The 26166-nt window shown below is 35.2% G+C and overlaps 1 protein-coding gene across 1 annotated transcript; it reads right to left on the bottom strand.

Moving 5' to 3' along the window:
• Positions 1 to 11380: 11380 nt before the first annotated feature.
• LOC112829025 (olfactory receptor 5AS1) lies at positions 11381 to 12319 on the bottom strand. The gene has a single exon (XM_025878323.1). It carries the CDS (start codon positions 12317 to 12319, stop codon positions 11381 to 11383), a length of 939 nt encoding a protein of 312 aa, XP_025734108.1.
• Between the last annotated feature and the right edge of the window lie 13847 nt (positions 12320 to 26166).

A 26166-nucleotide genomic window follows, 5' to 3' on the forward strand; every position in this document is an offset into this window, starting at 1 on the left:
ATATAGCTTTTCAGTTGCAGGACAGGATGATATCACTCAAATGAAAAAGATATATGTATAATTTCCTCCATGATCCAGTATCCTTAATAGTATTGGGGTGTTTATGTTTACCCTGTAGTTGGTTGAAGAAAAGAAATTAACTTCAGCAGTGGGTTATATGTATACTAGACAATCCATTACAGTAACTCAAATTCTTGGAACTAGAAATCATTTTATGCCCTGCTTCTCAGTTTCCACATCATAAATATTGAGAGAAGGAAACTCTTCCAGATTCCAAGAAAGTATTAATTGGTAAAATTGACAGCCAAACCCAAAAATGCCTTATACCAAACCTCTGACTCATGCTAGGACATATACAAGTTCTCTGCTTACATCAGCTACACGCTGTGGCTCCTTGTGATAGAAATTATTTCCTTATCTTTTGGCCAAACTGTTGCTACTTTTCAACACCTAGTTAACTCATGATGCTGACTTTCATAATATGCAACCCTTTTCCTTTCCAAATCTCAAACATTGGAACTTTTTTATGCCCCAACTTCTGCTCAGATTCTGCACTTGGAAGATCAATGACTGTGTCCTCTATAAGAGCTGAATTGAGAGGAGGAGGTAGAACAATCTTTTCTTCATTGAGTATTGTTAAGGCCAATCAAAAAATAGCAATGCAATCTAATTTGAAAGCCCTTCCCTTTTGCATCTTTAGCTAACTTCACCTTTGCATCTTTTTTTTTTTTTTTTAAGCATTAAAAAAAACCCCCCAAAAACCCAGTGTCAAGAGACAGGGTGTGAAAAAAAAAAAAGAGAGACAGAGTGTGAGGGCGAGATACTGCAACTATACCTATCAGATATGTCTTGTTATTATAACAAATAAATATATAACTGATTAAGTATTATATGAATATTATTATATATTTAAGTTCACAATTCTATAACTTCATAAGTATATACATGTTTTTATAATTTGAAATGACATATACTGGTTTATGACTAAAAACTGCTTATAAGACAAAGGAAGCAAAAAATCAGATAACACACAAAAAATAAAACTTAAATAATCACAAATAAAAATGTAAAAAACCCACTATCGACAACAACTTTGTCATACTGAGAGACCCCAAATTATAGCTTGGATAGTTTAATTTAAAAACAATACATGTTGATTTGAAGTCTATTATATCCAGGCACACTAGGGTTGTAGTAGGAAGAAGTATTAGCTTGTTGTAGCAAAAACAGTCTTAAGCTCTGAGAATCAAGTGTTTGTGTGCATGCCCTGGTTTTATTACAGACAGGATACAGCGACAAACTCAAGGAAAATAGAAATTAATTCTTAAAATGCCATTACTGGATTCATAAAATAAAATTATATCTAAAATATTTCTAAAATACTATTATATAGATATGAAAGGAATGGTTTTCCATTTTCCATAAATGTGCAAGTAGCCTTAAGTTACTATATAAACCAAATATTAAATACTGTAAACACACATGCAGACATGAAAATATTGAATGTAGGTATTACGTAAATTTTGCCCTTTTTCCCATAAAATGAAAATCTTTGAAGCCTTTGAAATATAAATAACTCACAAGTTAGGACATTGTTTTCTGGCTACTTGGGAACAATACCGAAATCATATAGCTGGTAGCAGGTTCTTTTAGCATGCGGAGATAAGAAATATTAAAAGTTTTAAATCAACCTACATTACCACTTCTTAAATATATTCACAACAAAACGAAGTCCAGAATAAGCTAAATATCTAGTGAAGACGACCAGGTTTTCATGATTCTTAAAAGACTAATTGCTGAGAGTAGAGATTTTTTTTAATGTTTGGTTGTTTTTCTTTTGGGGACATGAACTATAGCTCATGTGTAGATGTGAATCTCAGACGTCCACAGGTTGGATCATTAGCATCCTTTCCGGTCTCTTGAGACTGGAGCTAATCATGCCCCTGCAGGTCTTCTCACTCACCATTCACTAGATGCCTTTACCTTCACTTTGATAAAATGCAACTTCCTTTTATAAATAAAACACTCACACATCTTGGGGTAAAGGCACAAAACAGAGAATAAATGCAATGCAGGAACTAAAGAAATGTGTTCCACTTGCATATATGCTACGCAGACAAATCTTCAAATGTTCTAATGATGAAACAACTGAGATTGTCTTTTTTTTTTTCCTGTGAAATGGGAACATTCACACATGTTCTATCAACCTCATTGGTTCCTTATGAAATTAATCTAAATTAATGCATGACATCATACTCTTCAAACTTTAACAATAATTTACATTAAATTTTTATGAGATTTTACACACATACACAAACACACAGAATTGAATTGTATACTCTCCTTTTGGTTTATTTGTATAAAGTGTATGTTTTTCTTTTCTCTAATAATTCAATAGACAGCACAGAGCTGTGGATTATGTCTTATAATTCTTTTGTAGCTTCCATTCTACCAAAGTGTAGACACATTAGACACTGTGGAGATTTTACATATATTTCACTTTATTAGATTTTTGCGTAATTTATATTTTGCTCTCTTAATCATACAAATAATATATTTATTTCTGTATGTTTGGGAAAGGGTAGTGGATGGTTTTGTTAAGGTGTGCTGTTAATTTTAACATGAAAACAGAGTAAGTTACAATACATGCAGATAAATAAAATAGTGAAGTCATGTCAATCCAAATATTGTACAAAAACCAAAGAATTATCACAAATTTTTATATGCAGTTGTGAAGATACCAATAAAACAACATTACAGTGTCTTCAGATACAAAATAGAATATATTGCCATGTAATGAGAGAAAAGAATTTCAGAATCCAACAAAACAGTCAGTGAGGAATGGAGTTAGCTACATGATGAATTAGAGTTGCAAATTAGAAGCAGGGGGAAAAAAAGCAATATGGTTAAATGTAGCCAAATTAATGGCACAAACTCTAAAACCAACTGTTTCATAATTTGTGAAGTCATTGCTACAGTAACTCGAATAAGGGATCAGTGTCAATGGCAAGAAGAAAATCCTATATTTGCTGGCCAAAAATATCTTGGCTGATATACAACTTAAGTTTTCTGAAATGGAATCTTTGACTTTCTTGAGATGGGTTAGTTCCTTCAAAAATGGGGAAGTATTTCAGATCCTAGGAAGGTTAGATTTATTATGGAAATGGTAAACTTAAATTCACAAAACCCAGAGTTTAAGAAAACTTGTTACATTATAGCATCAGACTGATCATATTTATGAAACCAACTTCAAATACATAATCAGAAACTGACTTAGAACTGGGTGTTTTGTTGAAAATTGAAGGGAATGTTAGTATGATTTTAAACAGTATAAAGTAATAAGACCATTTGGAATTCACCATATTTATATATTCATGTATTAAAATATAAAGCATTTATGTTCTTGTGTTGATTTAATTAGTTGGCCTAATAAGATAGAGAAAATAAAAAGAAATCTATAAATTCAATTTAAAATATAATCAGTTTAATTAAATAAGGTTATATATTATGGCAATTTTTAAGAGTCCTTAGAAAAATGATTGTTATAATTTACTAGTTATATAATTAGAGTACCCTGTTTTGCAATTTGAATCAAAATGTAAGGAAAAAAGTTGCTTTTTATGTTTATTACAGCAAAACACCACTTGTTAAATAAAATAATAGAAAACTAGCAATGAAAAGTCTTTTCTGTGTGGAAAAGTGATTCTTGAAGCTAACAAATAATTCACATTTCAGGAAATAGATGGCGAGTAATTTGTTCAATATTCCAAAACAAAATCACTATTCATATTAATTTCCAGCTTTTTAGATAAATGATATTTGAAGTTTGATATACTCATCTTATCAGTATGTTAATTGCTGATTACACACTGAAAACTTCATTATGTTAAGATTCTCATGTATCATTCATGGAATTCTGGTGACATTGGATTAAAAAATGTATCTTTCTATATGCATCCATGAAATCCAGTACTAAATAACAAAGAAAGAAAGGAGAGAAGAGAGGGAGGAAGGGAGGAGGGAGGGAAGGGAGGAAGGGAGGAGGGAAGACAGAGAGAGTGAGAGGAGAGGGGACAGAAAATATCCATATAACTTTAAATACAAATTGTAAAATAATAGATAGCCTAAGACAGACATTAGCGTTTTTTTTTAAAGATTTTTATTTATTTTTTTGAGAGAGAGAGTGAGAGAGAAAGCGCAAGCAGGGGGGAAATGGTAGAGAGGGAGAAGCAGACTCCCCACTGAGCAGGGAGCCCAGTGTGGGACTCATCCAGGATCCTCAAATCAGGACCTGAGCTGAAGACAGACACCTAACCAACTGAGCCACCCATATGCCCTAGAACAGACGTTAGAATTTCCATCATTATTTTAAAAGCTTTTGTAATTTCACTTTCATAGTGCAAAGTTCAATCATATGAAGAATGATTTGTTATTCAGGTAAGGATTGGAAATTGAAAATTTAAGAAGAATTACTAACATGACATTCTTAGAATATACTCGGCATTCTTCAACATCTAGACCTATGTCTGGCAAACACTACCATTTAACCCCCTTCCCACTCAAGATCACAGACATTCTTTAACCTTATTTTATAGCTATAGGTCAGATTTTACCTCCTTGTACAAGCTTTTCATCAGAGACCCATAGTCAAAATCTATGTCTTTCTCTAGAAGTGCCTAACAGAATGCCTGGTTTATCGAGTTGTACAATAACTATTAGTTGAAAAACTGAATATATTTTATATTACTCTACTCACCATCTTTAGAGTTTTAGGTAGAAATAAATAATAGTTGTAAAAATTATAAAATATGGAGGGATCGATTAAGATATTTGTGCATATCTATGTGTGATATGTGTGAATGTGTGAATAACTAAAGATGAAAACAAATAATAAAATGAATAATTGAGCTGCATTCCAGAATTATCAATGAAAAGCTTGCACCACAAGCAGAATAACCAACAATTGCCTATTCCTCTATAAATGGATGACAGCACTCAAACTGACTGTAGAGGCTGACATAAATTCTGTGAAAATATATTCGCTAGTGAAATGTGAAGCAATACTTGTTAATATAAAAAACTAAGACAGATGGGCTATTTCTCAGAAATGACCGGTAAGGATTAACTTATTCAAGAGTGATTCCTCAACAGGCTGTCTTCTTGCAAATTTGCATGGAAATCAACTACAGATCAATGTGAAGGCAGTAAGGAAAATGCTGAGGTGAGGAAGCAGGGAAGCCACATGTCAAAAGCTTCAACATCAGCAATTGGACTCCATTCCCCTGATTAAACCAGGAAAAAAGATGGTGTTTCCTTAACCAGGAAGCCTGAGCTAGCAGATGAGGCTCCTGTCTAACTAATTATTGTATTAGAGGTTCTTGACCTTTATCAAGTCATGGGGACGCTGATGCTTCCCAACATATAAATGTTGAGGTGGAATCTTTGAGTGGTCATTATTTTGCCTACCATACCCACTCGGATGGTCATTAAAAAAAGTTTCTAAGCAAAATTACCATTTTTACACTGTAGCCACAGATTTTAGGCTTGTTTGTATACTATTTATTTTCGTGATGGTGATAACAGTTATGGGCTGGTCGACTCACAAGACACCTTATTTACTGGAAGATTTGTTCCTATAAGGCTAATCTTGCTATGTGGGCAAATGTCCACCCCTGTCAGCCACATGTGAACATGGCCTGCACCCTGAGGCTTGTCACTTAACCATCCTTATGTTTCCACACTTCGTCCATGACCTACAATTTCACAACCATACTTTGGTTTGGATGTTAAAGAGCAGTGCTTCTCAGGTTTCTAAGAAGTGAAAAAGATCTAACTACAACTTCAGTGGTGGTCTTTTTATTGGATGAAGGTAAGTGAGCTGACAAAAACAACTGAAGTCTGACAGTCATGCTATGCCAAATAATCAAGAAGACCACCCAGTTTCGGGGGGCAAGTGAATTAGCCTGAAATGCTTGGCCTGGCAAATTTTATACTTCAGAATTATTCTGTTAAACAGCCAAGGAGGGATATGCGTCCTGGTTCATAACTTGTATTATATCTAGATCAACATCAGCAGTCTTTGAATTGGGGAAAAGCCCAGATGTTTGTCTAAAGTGTACCATCACCATCCTTGGACATCTTTTGGAGGAGTCTTAGATGGTTTGGCTCCTGGTTTAGTAAAAGGCTTCAAGTGTCACCACACCTTTGTTTGTTATGTCCACAATCCTAAATGTACATACTTGCTCCTGCAGCGATGTCAGGGATCATGTCTACAGCACTTTTTAGAGGAAATGGAAAGGATCACTGACATAGTGAGGCAGAAATCATGGAAGCCACCATTTTGGATAGGAAAGAAAGAATTAGAGTTAAGAGTTAATTTGTTCAAAACTAATTCTTTGCTGGCTATGAAAAGTTAAGAAAATCAATTATGATACAATGTTGTGGTGGATCAAAGATGGCTGTCAACTCATTGACACACCTCCCCTTGAGTCTGGGGTCACCTTCACAACTTATTTCTCAACAGAAGACAAAAGGGGTGATGTTCTGGGACTTCCGAGGTTAGGACCTGAGAAGCTAGTAGCATCTGCCTTAGTCTTTTGGAACACTTGCCCTTGGGTTATCATAAGGCCATCTTACTGAAGAGAACATTTGGGAAGACCAAAAGGAGATGCCCTAAGACTGCTTGAAGAAGAGATGCCCAGCCAACCTCAAGCTATTCCAGTCCCACGTACTCAAATGATCCCAGATGAGACACCAGACACTGGGGAGAAAGGAGACTATCCCTATCTAGCCCCTTCCTACATGGTAGATTCCTGAGCAAAACAAATGGTGGTTGTTTTTAGCCACCAGATTTTGTGGCAGAGAAATATACAACCAGAACAAATGCTGGCAGGGCAACTCAGGTCATATATTATGACATTATTTGTATAGCTCCACCCTAAAGGTTTGGACTCCAGCCCTTGCTCACCCAGATGGGTGGTGGTGCCCCTTTGTGGCAATGTCAGGGTTTTCTCTTCTTGCATGGTCTCAATTGTAAGGCTTGTTTTTCAGCCTCAAAATCAAGTTTTAGAAGCTGGTACTCTCCCCCAACTAGTGAATTTTGAGTTTGCAGAAAAGAGCTAAAACAGGGTTTGGCCGTGACATATGGGTATTCAACCCTATCCTCTGATGGGAAGAAGGAGGGTTTGTTGCTTCCCCAAGAATATACATTAAAAGCCACATATCCTGCTTCTCAATAATGATGGCAGATCCAGCCAGATTATCATACATTATCTCAAAATGGGATAAACATTGATGAGAACAGTATACTTGATGTTGCTTCCATCTGTGAGGAGGGATGACACCAGGAGGTGGTGCCAGGAAATTTTTCTTTAGTTTGCTCAAGAACACATAAAACAGAAATGATTTTTGTGGAGCATAAGACCTTTTACCTTCTTACAGGAGGGAAATGATATGATAAAAATCCTGGTTTTTATAAACAATGAGGACTATGTTTATATAACAATGCAATGTTATTAGTATACATACTTAATTAGAACTAATAATATAGCAGTTATAAATTACGGCATGTCCTCACCATACTTAGCAGCTCAGAGAAAGTATGGATTCTCAATTAATACTTAGCCCAGTCTCTATCAACTGGGCAAACATCTCATGTGTTCCAAGAAAGTATTTTTTATTTATTTCTCAGACAAAAGCTACTTATGGATGTATTCTTTGGAACATATCTTTTAAATATGACCAACAATTTTTTTTGTTTCGTGTCACTAGAAAAAATGGTATTTTTAACTCCTGCCATGAAACTCACTTGCCCCTGCCCTCCAATGCTCAATGTAAAGGTAATAAAGATATAGAATTGTCACATAGACTTTATTTCTGACTTGAATAGAGATCTGCATTAAAATGTAGATATTATTACAGAAGGAACACCATTTTTAGGATTTTAAGTTTGTATACTGCATTGCTTTCTTGTAACTGAAATGTAATATAGCTTCTCTGGTAACATTCTTTCTCCCCATAGACAGAAGCAGAAAAATAAATCTTATAAGATGTGATGACCATAAATACCCTACTTTATTATAATTTTTTTTCTCTACTGTAGCCCACTTCTTAATATATATCCATTCAGCTTTAAATTTATGTGCTTACTTTATTAAAATTATGTGTTAATTTTCTGTGTTCATGCAGTAGATCTTTGAAATAAATCAACATTAGGGAATAATGCAGAACAAAATAAATCTTATTGAGATGTTCTTACCAAATTATTATTCTGATATGTTCAGGCAGTGACCTCACTCTCATGGGTTTCACTTGCTTTACGGACAAAGAAATAGTCTTGACTAAGTTCAGTGGTCTCACTCAGGGGTAATTTTGCCTCCAAAGAGACAATTAGCAATGTTTGGATACATTTAGTTGTCCTAGATAGGGAGGATGCTACTGTAATCTAATGAATACAGATCAGGGATGCCGCTAAACACCCTAAAATGTACAGAGTAAGCCTCTCTTCCTCCCCAATAAAGAAATATTGGCCCAAAATATCAATAGGAACTTGGGTTAGATAAACTCTTAACAATTTTATAGTTTACAAATACACTGCAGTCAAAAACTGGGCAGAAGACATGAATAGATAGTTTTCCAAAGAAGACATACAGATGGCCAACAGACACATGAAAACATGCTCAACATCAGTGGTCATCAGGGAAATATATAATGAGATATCATCTCAAACCTGTCAGAATGGCTAAAATCAACACTACAAGAAAAAATAAGTGCTGACAAGGATGTAGAGAAAGGAGAAACCTCTTGAACTATTGTTCAAAATGTAAACTGGGCCAGCCACTCTGGAAAATAGTATGGAGTTTCCTCAAAAAGTTAAAAATAAAACTACCCTATGACCCAGCATTTGCACTACCAGGTATTTACCCAAAGAATACAAGAACACTAATTCAAAGGGATACATGTACCCCGATGTTTATAGTAACACCATCAGCAATAGCAAACTATGGAAACATCCCAAGTGTTCATCAACTGGTGATAAAGAAGATGTGATACACACACACACACACACACACACACACACACACACACACACACACAAAATAGAATATTACTCAGCCATAAAAAAGAATGAAATCTCACTATTTTCAACAACATGGATGGAGTTAGACAGTATTACACTAAGTGAAAAATGTCAGTCAGAGAAAGACAAATACCATATGATTTCACTCACATGTGGAATTTAAAAAACAAAACAAATGAACAAAGAGAAAAAAAAGAGAGAAGGAGGCAAACCAAGAAATACTCTGAACTATAGAGAACAAACTGATGGTTACCAGTTGGGAGGTTGGGGGGGTTGGGTTAAATAGGGGATGCGGATTAAGAAGAGCACTTGCTCTGATGAGCACTGGGTGTTCTATGGACGTGTACATCACTATATTGTACACCTCAAATGAATATTACAGTGTATGTTGACTAACTGGAATTTAAACAAAAACTTAAAAAAAATAAAAACAATGACAGCAGCAACAACAAAACCAAGTACACTGCAGTTTATTTATTTTAAAACTAACTCATTTTAGAAAATGAAAACAAACCTCAAATTTAATAGGCCCTATTAAAGAACCTGATCATTTTTTTATGCAACCTTATATCCATAACACGATGGTCGGTCGATAAGGAATCAGCTCATTTCACAATACTCCCATCAATGTTTTCTTAAAAGGAAATTTCACTAAAATTAAAAGAAAAATTCAAACTAGCCTATAAGTTTCAGAAACTAGTAAAAAAAATAACAAATTAATGGCATTGTACTGTGTACTCAGGTAGTCTTCATAGGAGGACAGGTGTTTTAACGTACTGAAGGTCATTAACTTGAAAATTGAGTTCTGCATTTTTGTTTTTTGGGTTTGGTTTTTTTTTTTTTTTTTGGTTTTGTTTTGTTTTGCTTTGCTTTTTTGCTTTCCGGCAACATCTCAGACATTTGGAATGCTTCACAGATATTTTTGAAATGCCTAATTTCTTCTGGGAATCAAACTTTTATTGTTTCTTAAAATAGTAATATAATAGTAGAAAAATAATGAACAAGGGTATACCATTACATTATAATTGGCAGTAAAAGCTTTACATGTATTCTAGGAGATGGATACATATTTGATCACCTAATTCTGAAATCATACATATGCTAATAGCTTTACATATATTAATTCATTTAATCCTCAAAGCAAACCATGGCAATGGGCAATATCTTATTCTTGTCTTATCTCCATTTACAGGGTTACATCCAGTATAAACTAATCTAGTCATTCATACTTTCATGCTTACTAGAAAATGCACAATATTATATATTCACATGTACAAAATTTATTCCTTTAACTTTGTCAAGATAAAACAAAGGAAATGGAGACTGAAGGATCAAAATCAACCACAAAAAATGTCTGATAATTTAATCAACAAAAAGTGATCCCAGAGCAAGGAGTGTTTATACTTCAGTTGGTTTGCATTGTCAATTTACAGAATAAAATAATTAAAGCCATTGTTCAGCTCTTCTTGAAGATAGGGACTCAAAGATTAATTCAGTAACATATAGTCAAATAATTAGTAATGAATACAGTTTATAATCTTGATGACCTTCACAAACTTGTTTGGTTTTCACATGTACCCACTATGAATGGAACAGTAGAGGATCTCTTACACTAATCAATCTAGCCCAAAGAAAATCAGTGTGCTATAACTTCACTCTGTCCTAATATTAAAGAGACCATTGTTATGTGACTTCTATCTGATATCCTAAGAACCTGTGAAAGCACCATTGCTTATCATGAGTGATATCAAATGTCCCTGATGATAAATGTTCTGCAAGTGCAGAATCTAGACTCAGTTTCCCAAACAAAGAAAGCTACACTTACTCACTCATCTTTCCATCCATTTATTCTACCCATTCATCCATTAAACACACATGAAATGAGAATGTGCCATCTGTCCAATACTATATAGGAGTTGGAATGATAAACCAAGATACATATCCCCTGCTGACAAGGAGTTTCTAATATGGGTAGGTTGACAGATAATTCAACATATATCTTTAATATAACATGATAAAGAACATAATGAATCAATGCACAAAGTTTTGTGAACACGAATTGGAAAGCAATTATTATTATTTATTTTATTTTCAGTATATTTCACAGAGTAGAATAATTTTGGAGAGCACATTTCTGAATGAGAGGACAAAAGTATTTTAAAGTATTGAGGATGAAAACTTATCTTTATTTCTGAAAAATTGTAACAAATTTCAAAGAGTTGACATACAAGGTGTTTATGGCATGATGATATTGGAAGGGCAGCTATATCTGGAATATTCTTAAATGTTTTAAATTCTTATTCATTTAAAAGTCCAGTTTCTTTCTAATAGCTTTTTGAGGGCGCTCTTTACATCCTTATTTCTGAAGCTGTAGATTATTGGGTTAAACATGGGAAAGACAACAGTATAAAATATGGCAACTACCTTGTCAGTATCTAGGGAATAGCTTGTGGTGGGACGTAAGTACATAAACAGGAGCGTCCCGTAAAATAACGTGACTGCTATGAAATGGGAAGTACAGGTGGAGAATGTTTTGCTCCTGCCCCCTGAGGACTTAATGCTCAAAACAGTGATGAGGATACAGAAGTAAGAGATAAATATGACCAAAAAAGTGCTGGTCTGAATGAAGCCACACAAGGCAAAGAGCAAAAGCTCATTGATATGGGTATCTGCACATGATAAAGCCAGTAAAGGTGGGATATCACAGAAAAAATGATTAACAATATTGGAGCCACAAAATGGCAGCCTGAACGTGAGGCACACATGTACCAACGAAGTCATACTTCCACTGAAGTAGGCCAACACGATGGAGCAGATACAGACTCTCCTAGACATAAGTGTAGAATAGAGCAATGGGTTACAGATGGCTGCATAACGATCATATGCCATTGCTGCCAGAATAAGGCACTCAGCATCAGCAAAACAACCAAAGAAAAACATTTGTATTGCACAGCCATAGGAAGAGATGCTTTTCCTGGATGCTAAGAAATTCACCAACATTTTAGGGGCAATGGCTGAAGAATAGCAGATGTCTAAGAAAGACAAATTGCTGAGAAAATAATACATGGGGGTTTGAAGGCTTAAGCTGATATTAATTAGGATTATTAAACTCATATTTCCCACAAGAGTTAGTATATAGACTATGAGAAATACCAAGAATAGTGAGACTTGGAGAGGGAGATAATCTGTGAATCCAACAAGGAGAAACTCAGTTGGTATGGTATAATTGCTCTCCAACATCTTGGTTTTCTTGTTTTTCTTGTCCAAAAGAGATGGTATCAAAATACGTGAGTTGACTTGAGTGATGTATGAAGCAAGAATATCTTTATTCTCCCTTTTAAGGAAGCAAATAGAAGGATAATAAAATCACAGCTAATGACATTTTCTGTGATCTGTTTGGTTTGTTTTCTTTTTTTGTCATTTTCTTTAAAAGAGGTAATTAAAAATCTTCACTGATACCCGAGGATGTTATTCTGAGTTGGTGTTCTGAGATGCAGTAACTCTCCAAAAGCTGTGCGTATTAAGAAATGAGATTAGTTCCTTTCAAGCTGAAGGGAAAAGAATGTGGCTTGGTTGATAAGATCTAGTAGAATTGTGAAAGTTGGCAAAATCCTTAAAGCAAAGCTTAGTTTGTCCATCTTAAAATCATGTTCTTCCATGTAAAGGAAAGTTGAAAAAAATTCTAGGAAAAAAGTGCCCACAGGTAAACTAGATAATTCTACAGAAGAATGTCTGTGATCTTGGGAAGTAGTTTAACATATAAGTTAAGACACAGAAGTTACTGTAAGAGATGTCTAGGTTCAAATCTTAGCTTTGCTACTTACTGGTTGTGTGAGTTTGATAAAGTTATTTAACCACTCTGTGATGGCTAGAGGAATAAATGAGTAGATATTTGTAAAAGATTTATGTTACTGGCATATAATAAACACTAATATGAGCATTTATTAAATGAAATTAATTAAAACAAATAAATTGAACTTTTGGTTTCTTTTTAATTGCTTACTAAATACTGAATTTTACTATATATTTATTTGTTTGTTTGTTTGTTTGTTTTTAAGTGGGCTCCCCACTGGGCATGGAGCCTAACGCAGGGCTTGAACTCACCACCTTGAGATCAAGACCTGAGCTGAAATCAAGAGTTGGAGGTTTGGCTGACTGAGCCACCAAGGCACCCCTCAATTTTATTTTTTTTTTATTTTTTTTTAAAAGATTTTATTTTTTTATTCATGAGAGACAGAGAGAGAGAGAGAGAGAGAGAGGCAGAGGGAGAAGCAGGCTCCCAAGGAGCAGGGAGCCCGATGCGGGACTCCATCCCAGGACCCTGGGATCATGACCTGAGCCGAAGGCAGACGCTTAACTATCTGAGCCACCCAGGCGCCCTCAATTTTATTTTTAATAAAATATTCAAGTGTCTCAAAATTCATCTTACCTTTGGCATCCTGGATATATGATCTGTGCTCTCTTAGAGAGAAAAGGCATTGTGTGTGTGTGTGTGTGTTCTATGCAAATATATTGTTTGGCAGTAGTAAATCTTTTACACGTGTCCTATAATTATTGCTTTCGTCTCCCTGGACTTATGTCTCTATCTCACCTCCGAGGTAAGACAATGTCTGATGTGAGGTCCCTGAAACATAAAACGTCTTGAAGAACAACTATATCTCTGCACTTACTAGTGGACTTCTAAACTGGTTATATGAGAAAATATATGTTATATAACCAGAAGGAAATTAATCAAGGGGAAAAATAGAATGGGTGCAGAGAAAAAATAAATTATAGCTTGATGGAAGATATTCAGCCAGCAGTTAAAGATTAGTAATATTAGAGTAGCACTACAGTGAGCAATAAGGCAAATGAATAATGGAGGTCTATTCTGTCCACCATGCTTGCTAAGCTCAGAATTACCCCTCCCCCAACAAAATGACCTGCACTCTTCTAGAATCACTGAGAAGAGAGGTCAGTCTTCTTTGGGAACCAGATCCTACAGAGGAAGATGTAAGGTGAGTGTCTGAAACTATGGTAAAGCAATCCAAACTCTTAAAATAAAGGAGAAAAAAATGTTTACTTGGTTATGCAGTGCAAATGTCATTTGTAAGCTTTATATAACATTCACATTCTCACTTAAATCTGTCTTTTCTTTTTTCTTGAAGTTGTGGTTAAAAAATCAATTCAGTGATTAAAGTGGTTAAAGAATCTGCAATTAATTACTTGCTATATAAACTTTAAATAAGGAGTTTGCACAGATTCAGTGGTTAAAGAATCAGTTCGAAAATCATAAAAAAGGTTTCCTCTAAGTCATTTTTGTGAAACTTCTAACTAAAGAACTAACATTAAACAATTAAATAACAAAAGTATAGCAAATTTAGGAGATTTTATGCCATTGGTTTTCAGCGATTGTATTAGATGAGATCTAACTATTAACATCAGCTCGATTATAAGAGTGGCAACAGTCTACACTGAGACCTCCAGATCATCACATTTGCCTGCTTATTGGGACTTAATTTGCAATCACTGTTACAGAGGAGGCTGCAACAAGGAAGATTAGCAAATTGTCCTGTAAGGCAAATGAGTCAGCATATTCAAGAGCTTCAGGATTACATAGGAAACCATCCTCGTTTGGAGATTAGTAATAGAAATTCTAAAATCAGGCAAGTTTATCAAAATATGTTTTATTTTCTCACTGGCAACACCAGAACAAATGGCGCCGTGCAGTACTGGTTAACACACAGGATTCAGAGGGAGGCAAAATTGATGTTAACCTCAGATGCGGCATCTAAGTTTCTGTAAGTCATTCAAGTTTGGTATCCCTAAATTTCTTGATTTTGTTTATTAGCATAATAATATTCCATAAGGTTGAAACCAGGATGAAACTGGATAATTTATAGCACCATTTGCAGAGCTTATTATATTATAGATACATAAAATGGAACCATTATTGTCTATAATTACTATTAAGGGCATTATGATTGTTCAATAATTCGATATCTGACTTCAAAGTCATAAGTTCCCTGAATTGATGGTTATAGGAACAAACACAAAGTAGTCATACTATAGATGAACATATGTATGTGCTCATAGCAAGTGAGATTTGGCTTACTGATGAGGGTTATTTAAGCTTACTCAATTAATTAGACCATTGGATTTCCCCAAATTCCAAAATAGGCACAGTTAGCTTTTGCATCCTGGCAAAAAGGGGCACAATGAATCAGGCAAGGCTTTTGGAAAATGCCAGGGGTAAGGCAAGGTCAGATTTATGCCTCCACCATCCTCCATCCGCTCCCCCGGTCCACACATACACACAAACTAAGAAAACACAGAGAGAATGAGTGAACAAACCTTTTATCTAAGACCACATTATCTTTGTTACATTGTTGCATTCACACCAAACAGTCACCTACCTTAGCACCGTCTAGAATTTTGAATCAGATAATTTATTTTGTAGAAGAGGTTGACAACCCTTCTCTCCAAATTTTACGAATGGGTCTTATAGTGGATGGCTATTTATCTTCTCGGCGGTGACAAGCGGGACATGACCCCAAGATAATCCCCACCCCCAGGAAGACTTTGGATACACAACTACTTCCTTTCCAGTAGTGTGGCTTGAGTGGTTTATTTTAAATGAGAAAGATGAAAAATGGTAACAGAATGGACTATAATGTAGCCAGTTGCAACAGAACACATGTGTCCATCATTGGGAGATGTTTGATTAAAAAAAGAACAACAACAAAAACATTTTAGCAATACCAAACAAAAAAAAAATGCTTTCTCCTATAAATACTATGATTTCTCTCAGATACTGAAAGATACTTTAAAGCACAATCTCAACGTTACCGAGAAGAATCCCAAACACCCTTTTTGTTTGGTTTTCAGTTATCTGAGTACAAGGAAATAGGCCTTAAAAGATAAGCTGCAGGAGTGAGAGCTTATGTCTCAGGCAACCTTGAAATGAATGTTAGTTTTTCCATGTGACAACTGTGAAACATTAAGCTGCTTATTTAACCTGATTTTTGCTAATTTTTAAATTGTGAAGAATAATTGCCCATCTCATCAGATTCTAATGCACGTAAAACCTAGCCTCTTGTGCAGAAGGTCGTATTCATTTAATAACCGTTAGCTTTCTTTAACAATTATAGCAGCATTTACAGCAGCATTTCTTAGTACTTAAAATTCAGTTTCTGGGTTTTAACTTGTCAACATTGGTATAGAGTCTGCACCTTACAGTAGACAGAAAGGAGAATGGATAAGTCTGGGATTCCAGACGTTGCAAACAACTGGCTTTCTTCTTATATCTAGTGGGAAAATTAAAATCATTTTTGTTGCTACTAGAAGGTTTCTTATTTAATAGACAAAAGATCAGTGTGTTTAGAAAAAAGAAAAAGGTCATCTTTTGTTAACCAAAACATCAATGTGTGTGAAGAATTAAGAGCCAGAAAAATACAGCTTAAAAACTTCTGAGAGGGGCGCCTGGGTGGCTCAGTCTTTAAGTGTCTGCCTTCTGCTCAGGTCATGATCCCAGGGTCCTGGGATTGAGCCCCGCATCGGGCTCCCTGCTCCGCGGGAAGCCTGCCTCTCCCTCTCCCACTCCCCCTGCTTGTGTTCCCTCTCTCGCTGTTTCTCTCTCTGTCAAATAAATAAATAAAATCTTTAAAAAATTTTTCTGAGATAGAAGATGCCAAAATCACCGTTCTTTCTCTTTTTCCCATTTCACTTAATAAACCTATGCATCTCATGAAAAAAATAGAAAAACAGTTTAAAAAGTAGTAATCTCTTAGTTGTATTTTTAAAAGATGTGATTATAAAGACAAACTCCTTTTCTATAAGGAGTGTATGTTTATTATTAAACACAAAGCTGAGGCGCCTGGGTGGCTCAGTTGGTTAAACGTCTGCCTTCGGCTCAGGTCATGATCTCCTGGTCCTGGGATCCAGCCTGCATCAGGCTCCCTGCTCAGTGGGAGTCTGCCTTTCTCTCTCCTTCTGCCCCTTCCCACTACTCATTCTCTCTCTCATAAATAAATAAAATCTTAAAAAACAAACAAACAAAAAACCCACAAAGGTATCCTTCACTTTAAAGAGTGCTCTCCTCTCTTACAAACAGTGATATGGGAACCAACAACAGTAAAACAGCTCTGCTCATTGAAAGCAGAAAATGGATTGGCACATGTTGAGATGAGCCCTGGGTGTTATATGCAACTATTGAATCATGGAACACTACATCAAAAACTAATGATGTACTGTATGGTGGCTAACTGAATATAATAACAAAATAAACAAATAAATAAAAGAAAATGGATTGTCTAACTCTTTCAAAGTATAAGGAAGGGGGAGGATGAGTTGAGAAACTTGGCAGAAACCAAAGGAAATAGACAATCAGGACAGCAGCATAGAACAGTCTGCTTCATATCTGACAACTGCCAGATCCTTCCATTGTCAGCTGCTGTGAATAATCCCTCATCTTGCTTTACATTCAAAAGACTCAAAAGTTAGGAATGGAATTTTTGATTAGCCAAGAGTAGTGCACATACTCAAGCTTTAGTTTCTAGGGAGCTAGAGATGAAATCTCTCTCTCCTTAGCCTGTTATGGGGCTGAAAGGGCATTGTGGCTACCCTGCCTTCCCATTTAGTGCAACCACTACTCTATCCCTTAGAGAAGGGTTGCTTTCCTGCACACAAGTAGTTGAACCAGAGTATGGAAGAATCATTTTCAGGAGTGTGTTATTAATTGTACACAACCCATACCAAAAAGCCCATCCACATATAACTTCCGTGAACCTCCCCTTCACTACCAATCGTATTCCTTCATGCCCCTGATTGACCAAACTGAAATAGATTTCTTCTACAAGCAACGTAGATAAAAATGTTTATTTCTGGAAGCTCTACTTAATGTATAAATTATCCAATATTTTCCAATATTCTTCAGTAATTCCTTAGCCTGGAGTAATAATACTGTGGTAATGCATTCTTCGCAGTAATCACTACAGTATGTAGAGCCTGCCAGCAACCAGGCTTAGTTTTTTTTTTTTTAATTTTTGTTTTGTTTTGTTTTTGTTTTAACTCTTCCATTAATTAGCCATAGAGAAGTCCCTTGGTGCCATGCCGTGCTGTGAAAGTAAGTGAGGGTCTCCTGAATGTTACTTGGACCTTTAGGATTTGTTCAAGCCCACTTTCACATATGCAAATTCCATGAAATAATAATGATCTTCATGGAGCAATAAGAGATCTTATAACTCCATGTTCATAATAGAAAATTTAGGACTCAGGATAACCTGGTGTCCTGTGGTCAGGTATTCGATCTCAACCAGAACCCAGTAGCAAGATAATGCTCATTTTTCAAATTGAGAAAAGTAAATTTGCTGAAGCAAAAAAAAAAAAAAAAAAAAAATTGGTCTTCTTAAAAATCTCTAAAGGCTTCTGTTATTGCATATAACATTTTGATATGCCAGTGTCAATTTGGGGAAAGTTATAGAAAAAAGACTGAGGTATAGAACTCTTTGCATTGCAGTCCAAAGAGCCCTTTCAGCTATGCGTCCTTCACAAAGTTGTCAACACTCAAGAGAGTCCACTGAGGGGGTCAAAAGTGGGCTCACCCATATAGAAAATGTAGCCTCCAGAATTGAAAGTGGGTTATCAATGTGTTGCATCTTTTATGTGGTAGGAAACCCAAGGTTTAGAAAAGTGTGCTTCCATTTAGGAAGGATGTGATCTTGTGATTTATAATAAGAAATACATATTTGGTTTTTGTCCCAGTTTCTGGCATAAGGCTTCTAAAACCCTTGGAATTTTCCTAAGTGTTGAGAGAGATAAAAATGTCTTCTGCTATGGTACTGATGAGGTGACTCTTGGAATGTCCCTATATCACCTAAGGTTGGGAAAGGGGGAAGGGAGAACACTGGAGGCTGAATCCGTTGCCAATGGCCTGTGATTTAACCAGTCATGCCTATTTAATAAATCTTCCATAAAAACTGAAAGGTATGGGATTTGGGAAGCTTCCAGATTGGTGGGCACTTGGAGATTCAGTGACAGTGGTGCCCTCTGACAGGGCATGGAGGCTCTGTATCCTTTCCCCATACCTTGCCCTATGCATCACTTCCATCTGGGTGTTCCTGAGTTATGTCCTTTTATAGTTAACTGGTAATCCAGTAAGTGAAATGTGTCTCTGAGCTCTGTGAGCCACTGTAGCAGTTCAATCAAACCCAAGGAGAGGGTCCTGGGAACCTCTGATTTATAGTCATTTCAGTCAAATGTACAGGTGACAACCTGGACTTGTGATGAGCTTCTGAAGGGGGTGGGAAATTTAGAGGATAGAGATCTTAAATTATAACCCAAGGAGGGGGTCACTGGAAGCTCCAGTCAATAGCTAGTTCAGTCAGAAACATGGGTAAAAACCCAGGGTTGTGATTGGCATTTGAGGGGACAGTCTTGTGGGACTGAGTCCTTAACCTGTGGGATCTGATGCTGTCTCTAGGTGGATAGTGTCAGAATTGAGTTAAATTGTAGGATACCCTGCTATAGCCTGTTGGTGTCCATAGTAGCACTTGCTTGGTGGTATGGGGGGAACCCCCCTCCACACATTGGTAATTGAGGGCGGAACTCAAAATGGAAGATATACCAACATTCCCTAAATGTCTGGACCCACAGAAACAAGGCTTCTAGATTGCTGATATGTGTAGATGCCATATAATATTCTGGTCTCCAGTATTTGGATAGTTGTATATTTTCATGGGATAGTGAGAGGCAAACTAATTTTTATTTTTCAAGAACCTGGGCTTTACACATTTAGAGACAAAATGTTTAAAAGTTCTTTGTTTCCCCTGTCAAGAAAAACAAAACAATTCAGGAGGTTTGTTTTTCCTGTGTGGGGTAGGGAAGTAGGAAAGCTACATATAGGGTATCATGGACTGTGCTGTAGGAGTACCATAGTAGGAATAGTAGTTATAAATGGAAGTCATCATCTGATTACATTCATAAAGAATAATTAACTAATATTTTAAAAATTCATTCACTTTCTATACTGACAAGACTAAAAAGCCAAGTTATAATTCTGTAAGAATCACTGTCTCCCTTTTTCACGGAACTGTGCAGTAATGGGCTAACTCAGTCTGGATTGCCCAAACTCTGCATATTCCAAAGGTATTCAAAGACTGACCTTTGGCTAGCCCTGAGAGATAATTTCTGAAACCTTGGAATATCCTACCTGATAAGAGCATCTTTGTATCCTGGGGTCCCACACCAGTTTAAGCCAATGATGTGATTTAAGATAAATGCTTGTTTTTATACACCTGGGGTTTCTAGGAACAACTTGGGCTAGGCTGGATCAGTTTGAATTCTGGCGTGAGCAGCTGAAGACTAAGTAACTGAGGACAGTTATGTGGACTGTCCAAACCTATGTACTGCCCTCCAATAAAACACTCTACACTGGGGCACCTGGGTGGTTCAGTCAGTTAAGCATCTGACTCGATCTCAGCTCAAGTCTTGCTTTGAGCGTTGTGAGTTCAATCCCCGCATTGGGCTCCACGCTGGGTGCAGAGCCTACTTAAAAAAAAAACAACAACTTCCTGTACACTAAGATTTGGTTGAGCTTTTCTGGTTGGCAAGAATTCCTAAGAGTCGTTGGGCAACACCACCAGGAGAACCAAGTGCTCTGTGTGACCCCACCAGGAGAGGACAAGTGGAAGCCTTGCCTGGTTTCCCCTGGACGCTGACCTATATATACACCTTTTTCCTTTGCCAGTTTTAATCTAACTCTGTAGCTGTAATAAACCATAACCATAATAGTGATTCTGAGTTTTGTGAGTCCTTCTAGGAAATCACTGAGCCTGCTAGCAGTCTTGGGCACCTCTGACATAAGTACTAAATTCAAAAATTTTCCTCAAGTGCTTTTTTTTCCTTTTAATTAAGATTTCAAACTTCTTTATTTGTTAGTATATAAAATATGAAACTTAACCTATTTCAAAAATATAAAATAGATATTAGAAAACCAAATTAAATGAAGACATATAAACTCACCTCCCGAGTTAAATAAAAATGAAGAACTTTGAGTATTGTCCAAATTGGATATTCTCTGTGATCACCCCTATTATCCTGCTTCCTTGACAGTGACAACCATTCTTCTGTATTTTTCATTCCTTAGCTTTTACTTTTAAGAGTCAATTCATCCATGCTCTTACATATATTTTTCATAAATCTACGTTTTTTTGCTTTTGAATATTACAAATGTGATGGCCACCAGTTTGTCCTTTATATTCCTTGCACTTTTCTTAAGCATTAGGTTTCTAACCCTATCTTTTGTTCGTACTCATTCCTACACTCTTTAATTTTACAGTTTTGTAGTATTATTTTTCCTTAACATGTCATAATTAAGTTGTCTGCTACTTTCTATCATGACTAATGCTTCTATGAATGCTACTCTACAGGTCACTTGGTGCACAGGTACAAGTCTGTCTGGGTACATCCCTGGATGTAGCATTGATTGGATACAGAGTATGCCTATGTTCAGCTTTAAAATATAACAAAATGTTTTCTAAATTTCTTGTTCATATTTATGCTTTCAACAATGGCGCATAATAGCTCAGGTTCCATACACTTACTAGCACTTGTTATGGTCAGACATTTAACATTTTTTTTGCCAACATAGTGGGGGTGTCGGATATTTAAATCTTTAACACATCTGGAATTATTATTTTTGCCTACTGTACTAAGTAGGGATCTTTTCTTTTTTGAATGCAGACAGTATATTTTCTTCACTTTTTTTTTTTTTTTTTTAAATATGTGCTCTCGAGGCACCTGGTTGGCTCAACCGGTTGAGCATTGGTTTCATCTCAGGTCATGATCTCAGGGTCCTGAGATCAAGCCTTGCATTGGGCTCCGTGCTCTGTGGGGAGTCTGCTTAAGATTCTTTCCCCCTCTCCCTGCACCTCCTCTCTCTCTCTCTTTCTCAAATAAATAAATAAATAAATCTTTAAATATATATATATATATATATATATATATATATATTCTTCTTTCACCCTTGGTGACATCCTGTAATGTATTAAATTTTCATTTACGTGTGTATTTGTTTCTGGATTCTGTTCTGATCATCAGCCTATGTTAAACTTTCTTCATTGAAAGTTTTCCTTCATATAATGACATTAGTATCTGTTAGATCCCTCTTTAGGATTGGCTTTACCTTTTAGTTTTGGGTTATTCAATAAATATTTAAATTAGTTGTTACTTTCAGAGCCGTTCTAAAATTTCTTTTGGAACTGTGCTGTATTTAAAGATCAATTTTTAAAAACAGATCTTTAAAATACTGAGCCATTTTTGTAAACATGGTGCCAATATTCCTATTTATTTAAAATCTTTTAATGATGTTTTATAGTTTTCTTTACAAATGTTTTGAGTACCTATTTTGGGTTATTTTTTCTAAGGTCCTTTAATATTACAGATGTTAGCCTTTAAAAAATTACATCGAAATCTTTTCTGCAGTGATAAGGATATAAACTATTTTCAGATCAGATATGGATCTAAATTTAGCAACTCAGACAAACGTTTTTATCAATCCTTATAATTTGCTTTTTCACTCCTTTCCATGAACCTATTCCATATACCCTTTAAAGTTGCTTTTTTTTTCCCTGCTAGCCATAGCTTCCATTGAATTGTTACCTAGAACTGACAACATTGAACATCATTGTCCTTTATATAATTTTAAAGTAATATCACTAACCTTGTTTATTGGTTTTGATCATAGGATGCCAATTTAATCGTTTAACCTTTGGTCTTAATTGAAATTATGTCTGAACCTCCAAATGCAATTTACCAGGCTTGTCTTGCACTATTATTAACATAAAAGAAGATGTAAAAACAAAACAAAACAAAACCATTCCAATGACAAATCTTTTGGAACAAAACCTCATGCAACTAAATCCTAAACTTTTAACCATTAAATTGCAAAAGAAGACATGCCATTGAAGGTGATTCTCCACTATTTTGGAAAGCATCATTATTTCACCTTTCTAAGCCACAAATTTGCAATGCTGATGCTACTACATTTTGAGATAGATCAACCATTCAAAGTGAATGCCTAGTGGGTCTCATCAACAATAATCTTTGGTGCATTTTTTTAGCTTAAATTCAAAGAATCTACAGTGTAATTACTACTGAAGGGATAAGTACCATGGTGATGATTATCCTTAAAGAAAAATAATCACTATATGATAAGGAAATGAAGACTCCTTGCTAACTGTTTTTACTTTAATGTAATAAGTCCCTTTGAAAATTGTGAATTATTACTTTTTGCATTGGGGAAAATATAGGGCTCAGCATCAGAATGCTTCCTAATTATGTTATTTCTTATTGAATCTCAAGAGAAATCAATAGACATTACAGTTATGTAATGAATCAACATATTTTTCATTTTTCTAACTATAAGGAAATCCACACATGCATTTCAGTGACAAAAATGAATAAATTAAAAACCTATTTTTCCTACAATATCAATTTATAATTTATTACACATATTTGTTTTATTAACTTGAATAAAATTCTTAGAATAAAATATTAGCATTTTGAGACTGATCCTTAAATAAATTACATAGATAAAAATTTTACAATTTAAGAAGTGGTGAATTATGAATCTAATTATTTATAAAAACAACTTAAAAATTTTAAATTTACCTTAAAATATAATCAAGTCTATTCACTCTTTTATTTATTTATCCCCAAATATTTGTTGATTGTCTACTATATGACAGACACTGTCCTATTAACTTGGTTAATAATTATAAAGCTTTGTGCTCCAAAAAATTTGTTAGAAAACTAAAAAGAAAAAATATAAACAAGTAACTGAAAATGATAAATTTTTTTATTAATATGTCCTGAGAATATAATTGAATAACTTTTTCTAGTTAAGGGCTTTTTTCTACCTTTGGTGTTGAAGTTTTTATAAAATATTTAAAGTATACAACAATCATATATAATATCAAGATATGTAGGAATCTTAATCAATAAAAATGAGTATCCTCTCTATGATATAACTCAACAATTAAAAATATTTAGCTTATTTAAAATTATCCTTTCAAATTCCCTTTTACGTAGACGTTTTTGTTTGTTTGTAATAACTGAGTAAGTAACATGTGAAAATATAGAGCTTACCCCACATCTCATAAACTGTAATGTCCCTTTGATAAGTAAATTTATACCAAGTCAAGAGACTGAAATTATCAGAACACTAGAGATTATTTCTCATGTACCTTCTGTGAAAGTCCATAAGATAATCTGAAGGAATCAATACATTGAAAGAAGATTTCAAAGACGTGTAAAATTCTTCAGAGACATTGTTAAGTTAAATAATAAAATAAGTCCATTGGATTTAGCATAAACAAGTCACCAATGGCGTTAAAAAGAAGGCCACCGGTAGCAAAGATACAATATAGAATGTAAGGGTCTCAAACTTTATGATGTCTCTACTCAAAGACATATTTCCTAATCCTCCCCTCTGTGGAAAGTAATTCTAATAAACTCAATATTTGAGCCCTTAAATACTTATTTTTATATAATGGAAATGAATACATTATAGAAGAAATACCAAGAACAGTATCAGGATTCTAAGTCGCCTGAGCAGCTATATTGTTTTCTATTTTTCCTGTATTACCACAAGAGGAATCATCAACATTATACCCCATAAAGAAAATGGTACCATAAGAATGTTCCTTTCGTCCGACCAGGTCAGAGAAGTCATGGTTACTTTGATTAGTTACTGTGATTAGGAAGGTGAAGGCAAACACCATGCCACTTATTTTGGGTTAAAGACCAGGATTTTGGTGAGGTTTATAATCAGAGGTCTTCAAAAGAGATCTCTCCCTGTCACCTCCTTATTATTCTATAAGGACACAGAAACCCTCCTAGATATATAGTGAACTTGCATTCCAGGAAATAGTCCCATCCTTGTTGTTTACTCTTTTTATGGAGTCAGTGTGTGTGTGTGTGTGTGTGTGTGTGTGTGTGTGTGTGTGTGTGTGTGTAGCCTTACTACTGAATGACAAATATTATCAACTCAGGGGCCAGAGCCTGGATTTGGGTCAGCTGTTTAGGGGAGTGCTGAGAAATGCCAGTTTCCCAGAACTTGAAGGCCTTGGAACCCAGGGAAGGACTCAACCCACTGGTTGGTCAACTGGGCATTAATTGGCAGAAAATAAAAAAACAAGAAGAAAAGAAAGAGAGAAAGCAAAAAAGAAGGAGAGGAAATGAGAGAGAGAAGGAAGGAAGAAGGGAGGAAGGGAGAAAGGAAACTTACATCAAACCATATACTAAAATCAAGGGAAAAGTAATAGACTTGAAGTAAAAAAATTTAAAAATTCTTGAATAAAATGGGTGCCTGGAGGGCTCAGTCCATTAAGCATCTGACTCTTGATTTCAGCTCAGGTCATGATCTCAGAGTTGTGAGATCAAGCCCCACACTGGGCTCTGTATGGGGAGTGGAACCTGCATAAGATTCTTTCTCTCCCATTCCCTCTGCCCTGCCCTCCCCAACCCCACCCCCCATGGCTTGCTTGCTTGTGTTAGTGCTCTCTTAAAAAAAAAAACCCACAAAATTCTTGAGTCAAATACAGGAGAAAATAATTTCACCTTGGGTTAAGAACTTTTCTCTTAAATATTACACAGAAAGCACAAACACAAAAGTAAAAATTAATAAACTGTATTTAATTAAAAGTATAATCTATTTTCAAAAAGATACTATAAAAATATAAAGAGTCAAGCTACGAACTAGAAAAAATATTGGTAAAGTGCATATATTTTAAAGGACTTGTATCCAGAAAATACAAGGAATTCTTATAACTCAATGACAATAAAACAAAACAAAAACAAATAACAAAATAGGCAACAGATTTTTGCAGATATTTCACCAAAGAAAAAATAAAGGCAGAAATGAGCACATGAAAAATGTTCAAAATGATTAGTCACAAGGAGAACTTAAATTAAAATCATGCTGAGAAATACATCTGTAACTATTAAAATAGCTATAACTTTAAAAAAAGAAAAAAAAACAAAGAAAATGCCAAATGTTGGTGATTATTTAAAGCAACAGGAGGGGTGCCTGGGTGGCTCAGTGGGTT

Source organism: Callorhinus ursinus, unplaced genomic scaffold (genome assembly GCF_003265705.2).
Source record: "Callorhinus ursinus isolate GAN/ISIS: 27379988/994484 unplaced genomic scaffold, GSC_fseal_2.0 scaffold21, whole genome shotgun sequence".
In the NCBI taxonomy this organism is placed as follows: Eukaryota; Metazoa; Chordata; class Mammalia; order Carnivora; family Otariidae; genus Callorhinus; species Callorhinus ursinus.

Coding starts and splice junctions, on each gene's coding strand:
- LOC112829025 (XM_025878323.1), bottom strand. CDS start 12,319: ATGTTGGAGAGCAATTATACCATACCAACTGAGTTTCTCCTTGTTGGA.